General features: G+C 34.2%; 1 protein-coding gene across 3 annotated transcripts; it reads right to left on the bottom strand.

Moving 5' to 3' along the window:
* Nucleotides 1–7492: 7492 nt before the first annotated feature.
* Nucleotides 7493–12171, bottom strand: LOC103962246 (probable WRKY transcription factor 12). Of its 3 annotated transcripts, none has more exons than XM_048566788.1 (5): nt 12027–12171; nt 11504–11928; nt 11257–11330; nt 10497–10658; nt 7493–7899 (listed from the first exon to the last, which is right to left on the bottom strand). In XM_048566788.1, exons 2-5 carry the CDS (start codon nt 11813–11815, stop codon nt 7737–7739), a joined length of 711 nt encoding a protein of 236 aa, XP_048422745.1. In that variant the 5' UTR covers nt 11816–11928; nt 12027–12171; the 3' UTR covers nt 7493–7736. The 3 variants fall into 3 exon arrangements, with proteins under 3 accessions (XP_048422745.1, XP_048422747.1, XP_018506669.1); XM_048566790.1 differs by lacking the exon at nt 12027–12171 and having other exon boundaries at nt 11504–11608; nt 11693–11982; XM_018651153.2 differs by lacking the exon at nt 12027–12171 and having other exon boundaries at nt 7493–7896; nt 11504–11984.
* Nucleotides 12172–18211: the final 6040 nt, after the last annotated feature.

Genomic DNA, 18211 nt, shown 5'->3' on the forward strand with positions numbered 1-18211 from the left:
TGGTAGTTTTAGGAGGTGGCAATGAAAGCAAATGGTAGTAGCTAGCATCATACTTATATATAGCATAAGATTTAAAACTATGGGTAATGCTAAGTACACTAAACTTTTAAACCAATTTTCAAATCAAATAATGTGATGTCAACATAAAATAAGTACGTTAATTAATATTTAAGTAATAATTCAATCATCAACAATGACTACAGTATTTAGTTTACAAAATTTAGATTAAAAATTTGATCTTCCGAACATTATAGAACGTTTGTATACATGGAACTTACTATTGAGTTTTGGTTTAATTACAGATTTGCAATCCCTTCATGGCTCTGTAGCTTGGATTTGTTCTTTGTGCCCTTTCAAAGTGCATGGTGGGTCATATTTATATGATATGGAGGACATGAAGCTAGAAATAAGCAAATTAAATGGCAGACAGAATGCCTTGGTTTACTCTTCTTTATTGTTTTTTAATCTTGTGTTATGGGAAGAGTGTTTTGATTTTCAATTAAAAAATCCTTCGTTCAAGAGATATTTACCATTTTATATTATGTTTGTTTTAGTTTTCATGGTTTAATTTATTTTTATGATATTAACGACCAATAGTTAACAATTTTTTATTTAAGCCAGTTGGTATTTCTTTAATTTAAATTATGTATGTTTTAGTTTGTCTTGATTTAATTTATTTATATGATATTAAGGATCAATGGTTAAAATTCTTCGGTTAAGCCACTAAAAACTACGATTTAGTGATAATCATCTTCAATCATTTTTTATTGTTTCGAGAAATATATCTATCAATTTCGACTATTTTTCGACAAGAAAAAAATTATAATTCTTTCTTTTCTATTGATTTTTTCCGATCGTGATGTATAATGGATCCATGGGTGTATGTGTCTATATAGATCTTGTTCATGAATTAACAAAAATGTGCAAAAGCTCTATTTGCCTAAGCCTTTTCCTTTTTGCGAATGGCATCGCTAATACCTGTTGGCAACATTCACTATTTCAGAACTTAATTTGAAAATCATATTTCGACCTGGACGTGTTCAAGATACTGTAATAACCAACGAATGGCAAGTGTTTTTTCCTTGTGTGGTTCTTATTTCAGTGGGAACTTGATGAGTCGGTCCACCTTCTCTTTATCATAAACAAATTCGTTTTCTTGACCCTGCTTCACCTAAATTGTTATTTGAACAAGTAAAAATATGTCTTGGTTTAAGTGGGGATATCATTTTTCTTCTACATGTCCATAGTTTTGAAAAATTTAAACATATCAGAGATAGAGGGGTAGGATGATGCCATGGCTTCACATTTGACACTTTCATTATTTTAAGTGAGATGTCTCAAGTTCGAAACCAATTTATTCTCTTCACTCCTTAGCATAAATATATATTTATATAAAAGAAATCCTTCAATCAAGACATATCATGAGAAAAGGCGCAATTTAAGGACCAATGATTGTTCTTTAGGTTAAGTGTTCCCCATCCGAGACCAAATTGATCTAATATTAAGTTATTAACCAAAGTTAGATAGTATTTAGAAGAGATCGAGATGGCAATTTGGTGAATCACAAAGAAATCGATGGGGGCTTGACAGGCGGGAGTAATATTGTTTAATTAGATCCACTAATAAGATAATGATTAGAGTTTGATACGCAATTCGGGTGTTGGTATGATACTGCCAGAATAAGGACAAGAATGAGCCACATACCGAATCCCTGGTGCCTGCTTGGGCCGTCTATAGAGGAATGATCTCATGTTCCCACTCAACCATTTTAATATTCCTTCTCCAACCAAAATATTCACTAATGCATGGATTATTAAATTGGCGTGATGATCTATGCACTCTTTTTGGGTAAGGACAATAATTGGATCTCTCCGTCGGGACAATGCACATATTCTTTCTTATTCGATTCAATTATAAAAAATATTATATAATAAAAATACGATATTTGTAAAAAGTAGAATGCATATTTCCCATTATGAGATAGTGTTGGAATTTATTAGGTTTATTTAAGAAATTAAATAGAGATTTGATTTGATTTTTGAATTAGAGTTTTTTTTTTTTTTTTTTTTTTTGGGTATTTACCCATTAGGGATTCTTAGGTTTATATCGCTATAAATATATAACTTGTAATTTATAAGTTTTAAAATAACTTAGTCAAGATGTAGCATCTTCGTTCATGTAGTTTTCTTGGCAATTCGTTTAATAAAATTTCATATTCAGTTAGTTCGTTTATTTGTTTCATACTCTGATATTTAACTTATTTTACTACACTTAACACACTTGAATGTCTTTTATACTATTTTATATTTGATAGGAGTTCACCTTCGTTAAAAAAAAAATAAAGAATATGAGTGAATTTTTAAGAAATTTGGCACGTCACATCGAAAATTTGATTACAAATTGCATCGAAAACTTTTGTCACGTACTGCAATAATATATATGAGGGGTATGGTTTTGTCCAGTTTGCATGTGATGCGATGAGGTGTTTGATCAAATTCCAGACGCGTGCGTTTGTTTGTTTCTGTTCCCCCATTATTCTATGCAATACATGCATCTTGGTCTTAATTAGGTACCTAAGTATTGTTACTGAATATAATACTAGAGTAGTTCAATATAACAAGCCGATTCAAAAACGAAGCACGAAGTTGTCAATTACGGTGACTTCGAACATGCATATTTAACTCGTGTTAATAAACATGCAAATTATGGCATATTAATGAATCAGCTGCAAACGTGTACGCAGACGCTGTCCTTCTCTCCTCCCTCAAATTGAACTCCAGCCAATGTCTTCGATGGCCACCATGTGGAGAAAGAATTAATCGACTTTGAGACTTGTTTTAGCAACCGGATTTGATTTTTACAAACCGATCATTATTATTAAGTGCCATGTGTTACTATCTTGTATGTTGGATGCAATGAACATATGATATCATTTGATGTATTGACTTGTTAGCTTTGTTAGAAGTTTGTTAAGTTGTTAATTGTAGGCCACGTAATACTAAGGTCTAGTAATATTTCTTTTCACTTGTAAGTGAAAGGTCTTAGATCCATTCTCGCCAAATACGAAGTTGAACCACATTAGTATAGCAAATCCATTATAATGCTTAGCCCACTTAGCCATTCTCATAGTGTAGATACTAAGTGTGTGGGAGTTATGTATATATAGTTAGCAAAAACTATTCTCATATAATATCAATCAATTCAAGAGCTTTCGCTTACCTCTTCAATATCTCTCTCTTGTTTTTCTTTCTATCATCTTCTTTTGTACCAATCTATCATCTTTTGTAATGTAGTTAATAATTATAACCCTTAAAGATTTGAAAATGATGTAATTATATTAGTTCAACAAACAATGTCAACCAATTGTTAATTAACTTCAGCTTTATTTGGAAGAAGACACTTGAACTTTTCTCTTTTGCGTATTCCGTTTTAAGTTGGTTCTAAGTATACATGTCAAAGGAGGGTTTTGATAAGAACTAATTCAGAATTAATGAAAGTGGATAATGTTAGTTGTACACCCTAAAAGTCATTCATAAGAAGAAATATTCTGAATTATGCAAATGAATAATCAATTAATCTAGTCAAAGGGCAAGAACATTGATAATGACTAGTCTCATTAATATTTATAGTCCTAAATAGTGAGTCCATAGATAATGAACATGAAAATAAGCAATCTAACGAAGTTAGGTTCATGGAACCTTCTTCTCCCAAATGCCATATCCTACGCGGTGTGTTTGCGCAATTGGGCTGATGCATGGTTGGTCTCAAGCTATTCATGTGAGGACATTGAACTAATGTGTAAGGACTCAATAAAGAATGAAATCACTAAATGCGATCAGTCAAGAGCTCATGTATGAAGTTCAATATACATGTCATGCAAAAAACTCTACAGCTGCAACAACGTAAGTAATCCTTAGACTTAAAACGATACAATTGTCTTACGAATACATCATTGACCATTTGATGATGCAACTTGATCATGCTTTTCTATCTATAGGCTAGCTCTACAATATTATTCTGGAATCTTCCACAGAATTAGTAAGACTGAGAAAGAAATATCGATTAAGCAAGACACATTAGTGGCAGGACATGAACTATCGATACCGTATATAACATTATTAAGAATATTGAACTTGAGAATGTCGGTATTTTATTGCAATTCCAACTCAATAAGTTTTTTAACGCATTCTATATTGGCTTGGGTGGCCATGTAATACAATTAGGCATTATTCATGGTTTGTGGGACTATCGAGGGCTAATCAAAATTGTCCTCAATAGAAGGGAAAATTAAATGAGAGCTCACTAAAATTATTATAGCAGTTTTATCACTCATTACCTCGTCAATTAGAACCTAATGAATTGCATACCCTGTATTATATTGAGATGAATACAAATCCAATAAAAACAAATAATTAAATTAATTAAACAAAGAGTATAAATTAATTGAATAATTTAATCAATTATTGACGATTAGACGTTCAATAGGGGCTTAGAGAATAGTTTTGGGTTCCATGGGCCATTGTGTCCGAACACATTGGACTTGCATTAAGCCACCAAGATGACTTAAAATACAAAAGAGCCTACCTAAAAAACACAATACAAAAGGACCCAAAGGACCTAGTAATCACCCTAGGGCTGATTGGAGTGTTTTGTGCAATCCACACAAACTCCTACATATTCGTTTCTCTCTCCAAACACCTACAGAAACGACCACTGGAGGAAGATTGTCCTAGTCGTCAATCTTCTTCTAGTTCCATCACTCATTTCACTATAGAACGTGTGGTGAAAATAGAGATCATCTTCTTTAGTGACTAAGGAGAACAAACAAGGTGGATGCAATAAGGAGGAGGAAGTTCTAGGAGGATGATTTGGTGGGACACTTGGTTAGGTTTACAAATTCTTTCCTTCGGTGAAAACTAAATTAATTAGGAATTCAATTATTGGTTACCCAAACACATTACCTACAATGGAAGTACACATGTTAATAACAAAACCTTCATATAAACGGTCTAAGGGTAAGCTACAGAAGCAATAAATTGATTTTCTTCTCTAGCAACATGCTCGATGTGGTAGCATCGACCTTTGTAACGATCAAGACTGGTAAGACCGTAAGTGCATACACAAGCAAAAACGAGCTTATAACTTCAGTAATTAAGCATTAATTTACTCTCTTGCGTTCAACTCTTGCACTAAAGCACGCTAGATAATCCGTAATGTGGATTGCAGGGGTTGTGTACCATTTTGCCAAAACCATGTACAGTTCCAATCAATCCCAATCTGTTAAGTCCGTTCATAAGCTTACATCCCTTATAACAATTTCTTCTTAAAGAACCAATAAAAAGAAATATGTGGTAGGTAATACAACTTTATTTCGTTTTGACGTTCTCTTACCAAACGAAAACGAAATATCATTGTTTATATTATAGTACATCTATATAAAATCTCATTACATGCATGATGACCAGAACAAAAAGGAGAAAAATAACACAGAAAAGTGCATAACAAAGCTGAAAAGGATCATAATTCTTTTATGCAGTCAATAACTTATGTGAAAAATATTAATGATTAGTCACTATATCATCACTTAATGATAGTTGCTACTAATTTTAGTTATCATTATTAGTCTTCTTTTCACTTCTTGAAGCCAATGATAATTCTTCTTTTAACTTAATGATAATTCCTAACAATAAGTTGTCATGATTATTTTTTATTTTTTATTTTTGGAAAGCCATTGTATGGGCCATAAATAAAAATAATGTCTATTCTGGGGCTTATATATTTTTATTTACGCAAAAGTCGTATGACTCTGGTTTCCAAAATCAGGGCTGGGATGATCATCTCATTTAATTCGAACATGTCTAAGGGCTTGACAAGATCGTCTCCAAAGTGTGCCCTTAAATTCTTGCGCATGCATCATCCGACATGCTAATGTCATTACTGCGATCATGCTAACCGCCTTAAGACACAATTGAAGGCCACCTAACAGAAACTACAGTCACTATCAGTGCCTAAATAGAGCTAGAGGCCTTCAAGCTCAGGACCTTCGTTAAAATCGATCTTTACGATTAAACAAACCTTGAATGATTCTTTAATCAACCCAACTACTTTTCAGCACAAACCTAATTGCTCTTCAATAAAATTCTTTTTGCTCTTCAACTACAATCTCAAAGCCTTCCTTCCAAGCAAACACTGCCTATGATCCCTAAGATCTAAAACTTTCACAGCTCTAACACCCAATGGTATGATTCGATTGATGTTCAATTCTAACCACCATGATTTCCTTTCTGAGGCACATATTTTGAACTAAGTTCAATCTGATACTAGTGATCTCAGTGGACTCCTCTAGCATTATCTTACTCTTCATGGCTTGAATCTTTCTAGAGTTTTACTGCTTTCTTTACATTTCAAGTTATGTAGCTCAACCGTCGGTCTAGATTTTACTTTTGTAAACGTTTGTAATCTTGACTCCATGAAATGATTACATTTTCTCGTTTTAGTTTCTATTTCTCTTTCATTTACTTTTTAGGCTAGCATACACGAATGTTATACTAAATTTTAAGTCCTCATTTGCTCAAGGCACAGAAAATAACTTAACTGAACCAACGTCCCACTCAGTGCATAATCATTTGGTTAAGAAACTAGATTAACGCGCAATATTCTCACACACTCAAACACAAATGATGTCTGCTGGTAACCTCCAATAGTGCTTGCCTATTTTACCTCCAACAGTGGCAAGCCTATTCTACCTTTCTCTTAAGCCATCTCGTGACACTGCGACTGAAAACAACACTGGGGACAAATACATATTGAACTTAATCTTGACTCCGTCCGAATTTTGACACCAACAACCACTTAGTAAACTTTTCTTCTAAACAAAAGGTGAAGTTCTTCATGATTTAGTGTGAAAATTAGTGGGAGGATCATAGTTGTGGCTATGTTGGTATGCTACACCATATTACTAGCTATTTTAGTATGCTACATCACATTACTAGCTATTTTAGTATGCTACATCATATTACTAGCTTAGTCGATCCACTTTTCATTAGTGGACTGATCCTTTCACGATAAGTAACATATTTTCTCAATAGCATGCATCAGCTATTGACAAGCTATATATAAACCTTAATAATAACTTGTATCTTTATTGTACGTTTGGTTTTCTGTATCATATTCCAACAAATATCACAAGGAGTGGTTTAGGTTAGGCCGATTATCCTCTATTGATGACAAGCAAACACACAGTTCAGAGTTGCATTTAGTCCAAATTAAATAAGGAAGGAAGAAACTAACAAATGTGAAGCTTGTTAATTATCAAATAAACAATTGCAACATGACATGGCTGATATAATAAATTTGGACGAACAAATATTGTGCTAGAATGCCCTAGTTTCATTATAATTAAGAGGTTTCATTATAACCATGAAACCCACATACAATCAACAATCTCAAATAAAATTTCATAAAAGTCATTTTAATATAAGTTTGGATGAACTATAGTAAAACTACTTCATATAGATATTAAATAATTTAGCTGACCTTCAAAATGATCAATCTCATAAAATACTTGACAATCTCATAACATACTTGACAGAACTAACTAATCATACACTAACATGCAACTAAATCATTACAAACAATAGTACGTGTATACTAAGTTTGTTCTGTAGTTCGTGATGAGCTACGTACATATATATAAAAACTCCGCAGTACCGTAGAATTTTTTATATATAAATTGGCTAGAAAGAGCTAAAGCATTCATGTTCAGAGGAGGTGGAGTCATCACAAGGGGAGTGGTTGTGTCTACCTTCGTAGGTTGTTATCACCATTCTACAGTCTTCTGACAGACGTTCAACCCTCTTCTTCACCCGACAGTTATTGTGAGTACACCTGTAGTAGCTTCTACATGTATATGTTCCATTCAGTATCAGTACATGAATAAAAAATTATAATACTAGATAGTGCTGAATATTTCAGAAGCTGCATACAATTTCATGAATATTTCAGGCGTAAAAAAAACTTACGTTAGATGCTTAAATCAAGCTTTTAGAAAAGATTAATTTTTTCACATTGGATGTAGGCTAGTTTCATTACTGATATCTTATCTCATCTAGTTCATTCTAAACTCTGTTTATATTTGGTTTAATTTTGTTCCTCCTAGTGTAAAGAACGTCTTACACTTTAACTTTCTTTATATTGGTTGCCCTAAGGGCTTTATTGTTTAAGTTTTTTTAATCGAACGTAACACCTCTTACTTACAAGTGAAGATGAATACTATTAGACCGTAGTACTACGTGGCTTATTGTTTAAGTTTTAATCTCCCAAAAAATTTACATTAAGGGGATTAGTACTAATTAATTGCATGTACTCTAGAAGTATCTTACGACTAAAATTTGATCTAAAACTGATATTACTCTCAATGATAGCTTAGGTTCCAATCTTATTAATAACGAGTTTGCTACCATTTATTCTCCCACACCTTCAATGTAAATATATGTTGTATCAAGAAAGAAAAAAAAAAACACTTACTCTAACTTGTAGAATATTAGGATGTAATTATGCTCATCCACATCCATGGCTTATATCGAGCTACGCAATCCCAAATATAATCAGATATTTTAAATGCTATATATTATGTATATTTGTTTAATCTTTATAAGTAGCATGATAATTTATATATTCTATCCCATTGCACATCTACACGACTTTTTTTATTGAGAAGGTATGTGCTCCTTGCTAGGTTCCATTTGAATTTTCTTGGCTTGCCTAGTTTTCGATTTCAAATTAACACCAAGCTTACATGTTTGTCTAAAATTCATTTTCTTAAACAACATTTAAAAAAAAATATGAAAAAATAAAGCAAATAAGACATTGTTAATTTTATCTTCTATATATGTATCAAAGAAATCGATAGTTTTAGTGACACACCCCGACTAAAATCAAGGCGTGACGGCCAGCACGCCTTGATTTCGGTACCCAAAAACAAAACCGTGAGGGCGTGGTTGAGGCTTAAAGTGGACAATATCGTGCTACGGTAGAGTAGAGCCCGGAATGTGGTGGGGCTCGGACCGGGATGTGACATTTAGTAACACTCTAGATCATCAGAATGAACATTCTATTTATTAGACACATATGAATGACTAATTAAACTCAAACTCAATTAATGTAATTTGTAGAGATTATCTTACATGGTGAAAAGATTTGATTATGTATACACTACAAATTCATTAACTACAACTAGGTGGACAAGGTGCATCCTAGTTCTACTTGAATCTTGTTCTTAACTAAATATCAGCAAAGCCTTTTAGATTTCTCTTTTCTTTACTCATCTAACTACATATCCCACTCTATGAGCTATACTTAGCGTGCACTTCCTTGTCCACCCAGCTTGAATATAATTTACCATAAACATTATATCATAATCAGAATTATTTATTTTTATAATTAACATTTAAATATCACCATCGCTAAAAAAAAATTACTTAAATTGGAGTGCCTTTGGTCATTCATATATTTTAAGTAAACGGTTGATTCGTCATAAAGATCTTTATTTTTACCAAAACTGGCAATTTATTTTATACATGTTGACTACCGAACAATTTTCATTTTCATTGATTTTCTTTTTGAACAAATTAATGGTTTATGAATTGTGATTTAGAAGATGAATAGTTCCGCTTATAACATTTGTACAATAATCATTCGTCAATCATAATTAGAGTGGATGAGAGGTACCCTAGAGTGCACTTAACTACGTACTTAAGTAGCTATTGTTCTTATTCTTTGTGGCAGATAATTAACCTGCCCATGAGGCACCTTGTCTACAAACGAGGGTCGACCAGATTGGCTATAGGAGTATATATACATTCTAGCTGCTTGCAGCATACCGGTGCCAATAACTCCAAATATTTTTCTTGCCCTAAGCTCACCTGTATTTGAACTAAACACACTAATAACTGGAAGAGTGTATATGTATATTACATATCCTTATTCCCCCCTCCAAGTTTTTCAACACACCGTACGTAACTTGTACGGCACAATATCCATCCTTTTAAGCTTACCCCTCAATGTAGTATCATGATCTATCTCGTCTATTGTTTAGCTCTTGGTCAATGATCATCTATACAAAAAATTAACTAAATTTAAATGAAGTAGGCCTCTCATTACAATAGATTGGTGAGCACGTTGAATTCGATAAAAACAATAAAAAGATTACTGATTGTAATCAAGTAACTAATTGTATGGATGAAATTAGGAAATGATGTTGTGGGATGAAGGCTCAATATGCATGGTATTAGGTAATCACGTTGGGACATGTATTTTTGATAATTCCTCTATATATACAACATGAGTGATTAGTTTATGTAATGCAGAAACATATTGGCGGAAACCATATAATAATTCAATTTACCCATACAATCTAAATTTTATTGATTTGAAAACACATTCTTATGTGTGTTATGTATTATCATATAAGACGAAATTCATATGCAAAAAGGTACCTTGGATGAAGGCTGTTCTTGACAACTTTTTGACCATATTTCCTCCATTTGTAACCATCATCAAGCACATCCACGTCACTTCTGGTTTGGAAACAAAATCTTGGCTCTCTAAGCTTTCTCCTCACCTTCATCTTGCTTTTCTCTGAGCTTGAGCTCCTCCACCTGCCAAATACTTAATTTCAACCTTCTACTTTCTTAATGCTAATTGATCTTGGTAATCCTCTGATTAGTAGCTGATCTCTTTAATTTACTCTCATACAAATAATACACAGAACAATTTCAATAATGTGTGGTATAAAAAATGACATATATATATTTATACTTTATATAAACAGATGTGTGTGTGTGTGTGTGTGTGTGTGTGTATTGTCATGGTTGATTATAATTGATATCTATGTGTCAAGTACTTGATCGATACTGTCATATACCCACAAAGAAAGACTGGCGCAGGCACACACGCAGAGAGAGAGAGAGAGAGAGAGTATTAACAACATGGTGTAGTACAAAAAGAAAGCACTATTTGGAAACAGAAGCACTCTCTTACATAAGTGGCTAAATCTTGCTAAGATTCTGGTAGAAGATCTTTTCAGAATGCATTCTGAGATGTGCGCACGCATTTATGCATGTACATATATGCATGTGTACTTTAGAGAGAGAGAGAGAGAGAGAGAGAGAGAGAGAGAGAGAGAGAGAGAGATCTAGCTAGCTGAGAGATTGAAGAACAAATTCAAACCCAAAAACTAAAAATCAGTGTGTATACCATGAGTTGCTGCAATCACTAGCATTACCAGTCCCATTTTCATCACTAACACCCTTTGGATCCAACGTTCCCACCTATATATTGTCCCACAAAACCACAAAATTGTAAGAGTACAAAAATAAAGGTACCATCAATAACTGATTAGCTTTTTGTTAGAATAATCAACTGATTTGGTCGAAAAGAAAAACACTTGACATCAAATTTATGATCCCAATTTCATGTTTCTTTAATTTCAAGATCAAACCACCTGCTCGTTATTATTATTCCAAGAAGGTCTTGTGCTAAACCCCATGGTGGCGGCGTTGCTAGTGGCAGTGGCGGTGGCGGAGGAGGAGGTGCTGAGAGCAGCAGGCTGATGATGATGGTGAGAATTATTAGGGTTTAGCTGTTGTTGTACTTGTACAGGTGATGATGAGGGTGCCAAGAAGCTCAAAACCTGATTATGATGATGCTGATCTTCGAACTGCACAAACCCCATTTCGTGGATCGCTTGTTGTGGGGTGCTCGAAAACGAAATCTGAACCTCGTAATTTGGAACCCCTCTTTGATCTCCTTCCATATTATTCTTTCGAAGACTAACTAGTTAAGCTTGATGTTCTTCTTTCTTCTTTCCTCTTAGTGGAGTTAGCTATATATGGACCTATGGTGCATATATGCACTTTTCCGTTCAACCTGTTGGTATGAAAAAAGTTAGTTTATCGTGCTTCACACGGTGTTTGATTTTATGTGGTCAACCCAGTCAACGTAAAATGCTGGTAAATATTCCTTACCGTCTTCTTAAGGGTTGTGTAATGGAGGCAGCTGCAGTGTGTAGAAACTTAAAAATACTTTGCACAACAGCACAAGCCACCTCTCTCTCTCTCTCTCTCTCTCTCTCTCTCTCTCATATGAGTATGACATATATCCTATACATGCGCAGCACAATACCCAGAAATTATTAAGAGGATTTACATGTGTGGTTTGTGTACTAGTACAAGGCGTGGTGGGACAAGATACCTGCCCATGGGTTAAAAATAAAATAAGAAGAAAAAAAAATCCCGCAAAATATGAAGTATATTGTAAACTTTTTTTAAGTGTACAATTGATAAAAAGTTACTGTACGTTATTCAATCATGAGGTATGCCTAATACCATCTCCAACCAAAGGAAGGCTAGATGGCTCGTTTTAACCCTCTGATCCTCTAAGAAATTAATATTTTAATGAGCAGTGCATGGCCATATTTCTTACCATCTCCAACCGATGACCAATGGGCTATAGGGCCAAACATAGCCCTGTCACAAAAAACCATCTCCAACCGAGGGCCAAAGGATCATAGGGCCAAACATAATTTATTATTTAAATTTAAAAACTACAACAACTTAAATTTAAAAACTACAACTTAAATTTCAAAATTACAACAACTTAATGTTATTTAATGTTGTTTAATGGCTTAGGAAGTTATAGGAAAAAAAATGGAATTTTTAAATTTTTCTTTAAAAATTTTGTAAAAAAAAAATTCAAATATAAGGGCTAGCTGACGTCAGCTAGCCGTTGCATTCAAATTTGTGGCCCAACCTAGGGCTGGCTGGGTTGGGCCAGCCTATTGGCCATTTGGTCCTTTTTTGTCCTGTGAGGCCCACGAGAACTTTGGCCTAGCCCTCAGTTGGAGACGATTTTCGGGCTATTTTCGGCCCTCTGGCCATCTAGACCCTTCGGTTGGAGATGGCCTAAGTATATTTATTATTTTTCTTGCAAATGTTGCCATTTTATACAAAAACGGTTTATTGTATTAATTTATTATTCTTTCTATATTCCCATTTCAAGTTTTCAAGACATTGTGCAGATGACGCTTTACCACATTGGTGGAAAGCAAGCATGACACTACTACAAAAAATATTTTGCGCGACGAAATAAGATTTCTTGCACAAAGTATGATTTCATCGCTCAAAACCTTGCGAGATGACATTTTTGTGACGCATGATTGGTCACACAAAGCTCGTTACGATAGGGTTTGCGCGACAAAAATAAATATTTGTCGCACAAAGTTTTTATTTTTTTATTTAGTTAAATTAATTTAATATTTTGCACGACGAAATTAATCTTTGCGAGACGAAATATTTTGTTGCACAAGGTATTTTAATTTTGTTTTATTATTTTTCTTATTTTAATTTAATTATAGTAATTGTTTGCACGACGAAATATTTGGTAGCGCAATATTTTTCGAATTTTTAATTTTTTAATTTAATTTAATTTTATCTTTATTTTTTAAAATTACTTTAATTTAAATATATGAAAAATAAAATTACATATGAAAAATAGTGATCAAATTATCCATAAATATATTATATTAAAAATGTACACATAAATTAACAAAGTACAATAATAAAATCCTAATACAAGTCTAATGTGGTGGTAGTGGCGAGGGATATGGTCCGATAGCATCCTAATCCTTAATTTTCGCCATCAAAGTCTCGACAATTCCCTACAAACAAAACAAACATGGTCAAATAACCAAGAAAATAACATAAAATAATACCAAAAAATCGGCATAATCTCCCCTAAACTTGGCATAACCTAAATCCTACCCCAAAATCCACCCCACATCAAACCCAATTAATTAACTCCAAAAACACATATTAATGAAAAAAAATTAAATTTGGGGAGAAAATACATTTTGGCAAGATTGAGAGTGAGTGAGAATGAGAGAGAGGAGTGAGTGAGAGAGTTAGACGAGATAGTGAGAGAGAGATGAGAGAGTGAGTGAGAGTGAGATATAGAGAAGAGAGATTAAGTGAGAGGAGTGAGTGTGAGAGAGAGGGTCGGATTTGGGGAGAGGGAAAGAAATGAGAGGTAAGAAATAGAGAAAGACATTGAGAAAATTGTGAATGAGTTATTTTGGTTTTAAAAACTGTATGACTTTGCGCGACAAAACATTGGTCGCGCACAGTCTTAAAAAAATATAATTTCCCGCGTCCCATTTTTGGCGCCCACTCAAATTTTTGGGCGACAAAGTGTTGGTCGCGCAAAGTCTTAAAAAAAATTATAAAAAAATATTTCCTCGTCCCAATTTTGGCTTGTCACATCCCGGCCCGGGGCAGATCACTTCCCAGGCCCGCTCCACCACCGTAGCACGATATTTTCCGCTTTGGGCTTACCATTCCCTCACGGTTTTGTTTACGGGAACTCACGAGCAACTTCCCAGTGGGTCACCCATCATGGGATTGCTCTAGCCCCCTTCTCGCTTAACTTCGGAGTTCCTACGGAACCCGAAGCCAGTGAACTCCCAAAAGGCCTCGTGCTAGGTAGGGATGAGAATATATATTTAAGGATCACTTCCCTGGACGATGTGGGATGTCACAATCCACCCCCCTTAGGGGCCCGACGTCCTCGTCGGCACACCATGACCAGGGTTAGGCTCTGATACCAAATTGTCACATCCCGACCCGGGGCGAATCACTTCCCCATCCCGCTCCACCACCGTAGCACGATATTGTCCGCTTTGGGCTTACCATTCCCTCACGGTTTTGTTTTTGGGAACTCACGAGCAACTTCCCAGTGGGTCACCCATCATGGGACTGCTCTAGCCCCTTTCTCGCTTAACTTTGGAGTTCCCATGGAACCTAAAGCCAGTGAGCTCCCAAAAGGCCTTGTGCTAGGTAGAGATAGGAATATACATTTAAGGATCACTCCCCTGGACGATGTGGGATGTCACAATCCACCCCTCCTTAGGGGCCCGACGTCCTCGTCGGCACACTTCCGGCCAGGGATTGGCTCTGATACCAAATTGTCACATCCCGGCCCGGGGCTGATCACTTCCCGGGCCCGCTTCACCACCGTAGCACGATATTGTCCGCTTTGGGCTTACCATTCCCTCATGGTTTTGTTTTTGGGAACTCACGAGCAACTTCCCAGTGGGTCACCCATCATGGGATTGCTCTAGCCCCTTTCTCGCTTAACTTCGGAGTTCCTACGGAACCCGAAGCCAGTGAGCTCCCAAAAGGCCTCGTGCTAGGTAGGGATGAGAATATAATTTAAGGATCACTCCCCTGGACGATGTGGGATGTCACATGGCTCTACCCAATTTAAGATTTGTGCGACGAAATATATGTTTGTCGTGCAAAATTAATATTTTTTTTATAAATAATAAAAAAGAAAATAATTTTATTTTACAATTTAAAATATAAATAAATTAATAAATAGGGCTTCAGCAACCAAATGTTGATTCATCGCGCAAAGAAAATAATTTAGTTTAACAATATAAAATAAATTAAATTAAAACAAGTAATAGGGCTTAGGCGACGAAATAATGATATTTGTCGCGCAAAGTTTTGAAAAATAATAAAAACTTATGAAAATAATTATATTTTAAAATTTACAATATAAAATTAAATAATAAAATAAATATTTTGGTTTAGGCGACTAAATATTTGGATTTTCTCGTGCAAAGGTTTTTAAAAAGTAATTTTTTAATTTTTGTAAAGACTTTGTGCGACGAAGTTTAAAATTTTGTCGTGCAAAGTAACTTTGAGTGATGATGTTTGTTTTGTCACACAAAATTTCGTCGCGCAAAGTGACTATGCATGACAATGTGTTTTTCGTCGCACAAGCAGTTTTTTTTACTAGAGTGATTATGCATTCTAGTGCGGGTTTAATCCCCTTCCGTCTAACAACTAATAATTTAACATATTAACGTTATCGTTGTCAAAAAAAAAAATGTTTTCAAAGTTTTCAAGACGTTGTGAATGCCATTGTGATGAATAATCATTCATAATGGTAGGTATTGCACAATCAGGAGAAGATAATTTTCGACTATAGATGATGTGAAATATATGTTGAGGAGAGCTCATGAAAATAACTGTACGTCCCTCGAGGGCAAATGGTGTAGCTCAATGTTTGGCTGCGTTTTCTTTGTTAGCATGAGTCAACATACCACAGAGATCAATATATTTAAAATTTATCTTTCTTCAGACATCGAGCATTGTTTTTAATGGTTCAAAGAATCGTCTGACATTATTCAAGATGTGTTTTTGAAAGATACATGTGTTGGGGACAGGTAAATCTCCCCTTGCTTTTTAGTTAATTCATGAATAAGCCTCCTTCATATTGCAGTTGTTCTTTATAAAAATAAAGTACTGTGTGTGTGTGTATATATATATCGTAGTGTTCTGGAAATTATATATTGCTCATAAGTACAAAATTTACTTAGACTTAAATTTCCTAGTTTATTGTAGTGTCTGGAAATTATATATATACCCAAATTAATGTCATGCAAGTAAAGGATTGTTTTGGTGGTTAATGTATTCTTCTTTAATCCAGTATGTCATGGGTTCAAACCCTCTTCCTCATTTGAGTGTAGATTAGTATAGAATATCGATTGTATTAAATAAAGAAATTGGAAATGTGCATTCTCTTTCTTATTATTTGAATATCATCTACATTAAAGTCCCTCATTTGAAGACCATTTAGCCATCCATGAGTGTTGAACGGTTTTGGTAACAAGTAGAATCCACAATGATTATCACTCTGTTTGTTTGATGCATAAAGATGAATAGGCGGTCTCCAAATTGAATGATTTTGTAATAAAAAATTATACAAATGTCATAATAGGAATTGTTCATTATCTTTTTACTATTATCTGAATATCATCTATATAAAAAAATACTACTTAATTTGGAGACCATTTAGCCATGCGTGTCGAACGGTTTTGGTAACAAGTAGCTCTGCATTATGAACCGTCTGTATATGATGTATAAGATGAATAAACAATCTCCAAATTGAATAATTTTTTATAAAGATGATCTTTAAATGATAATAAAGAGAAATGAACAAATTTGACCATGATGTTTATATATTAAAAATGTGATATTCATAAGTGGTGGACAAATAAGTTACGTCATATGTTCTGAATCACAGAATATTAATTTGATTGCACATTTACCAGATTTCCACAATGAATCGTTTGTAAAAAAAATTGTTACATAAGTGTTCCTTATTTCTCTCGAATGGTTAATTGTTGCGTTGCGATTGTGACAAGCATAAAAAAATAAACCGAACCCAAAAATAAAGAGGAACAAGACTTAACCGATGCTAAGGTGTTTTCCATGTTAATTAGAGAACTTTCTTTATTGTCCTTTCAGCCGTCCTAACTTCCTTCTATTCTAGTTAAATGCACTGATAAAGCTCCTCTACAATTTCTGGGGAATATTTCCGTGATAAGGGAATGCATGCATGAACAATCTATGATGATGACATTATTGTTACACCTACCACCAGGTGTAAGGCTTTCTCTCTCACTCTTGTCTTCTTTAATTTGAGATACAAACAAAAGATCAACCCTAGCAATTTTGCTTGTGTAGGGAAATTTCTTGGCATAATTTCAGTTCATTTGATTTTCCTCTAGTGGAGTTCGCATGCAATCCTCCTTTTGGTGGGAGCTCGATCGGGGCCGGGTGTAAGAAATCCACCACCAAACTTAATTATCGAGAGGTGCACTTAGGCTCAGCATACTTTGAGCAAGCTCCTCTTCTTGTAAACCATTGATAATTGCTGATATTATCAGTATCTCTTAATCTTAAGACATAGGCTAGTGTAATTTTTTTGTTTGGGATTGTTTTTGGGTACTCAGTCCTATATATTGTGTAAGCAAAAATGAAAAGCGCAAATGGTGAATTATCCAGGTACTAAAAGTATTCATCTTCAATGCAGATTTGCATGTTCAAACCTTTCTCTTTTTATTGCAGCTTAAAGTAATTAGTTAAAAATATTATAGCTTAAAGTTAGAATATTGTTTATAATATTAAAATAAAAAATTATCGCAATAAAGACAGCTAGAGGCGTCTTGATCTAAACACAAGATGTAGAATGTCACTTACAATAATAATACAGCCTTTCTCAAAATAATAATAAAATAATAATAATAATAGAGCCATCAAAACTCGATCGTTTCACATTATACATATACGGATTGTGAAAGATG

Source organism: the organism of the source record quoted next, unplaced genomic scaffold (assembly GCF_019419815.1).
Source record: "Pyrus x bretschneideri cultivar Hongxiangsu unplaced genomic scaffold, Pyrus_bretschneideri_v1 Contig43, whole genome shotgun sequence".
In the NCBI taxonomy this organism is placed as follows: Eukaryota; Viridiplantae; Streptophyta; class Magnoliopsida; order Rosales; family Rosaceae; genus Pyrus; species Pyrus x bretschneideri.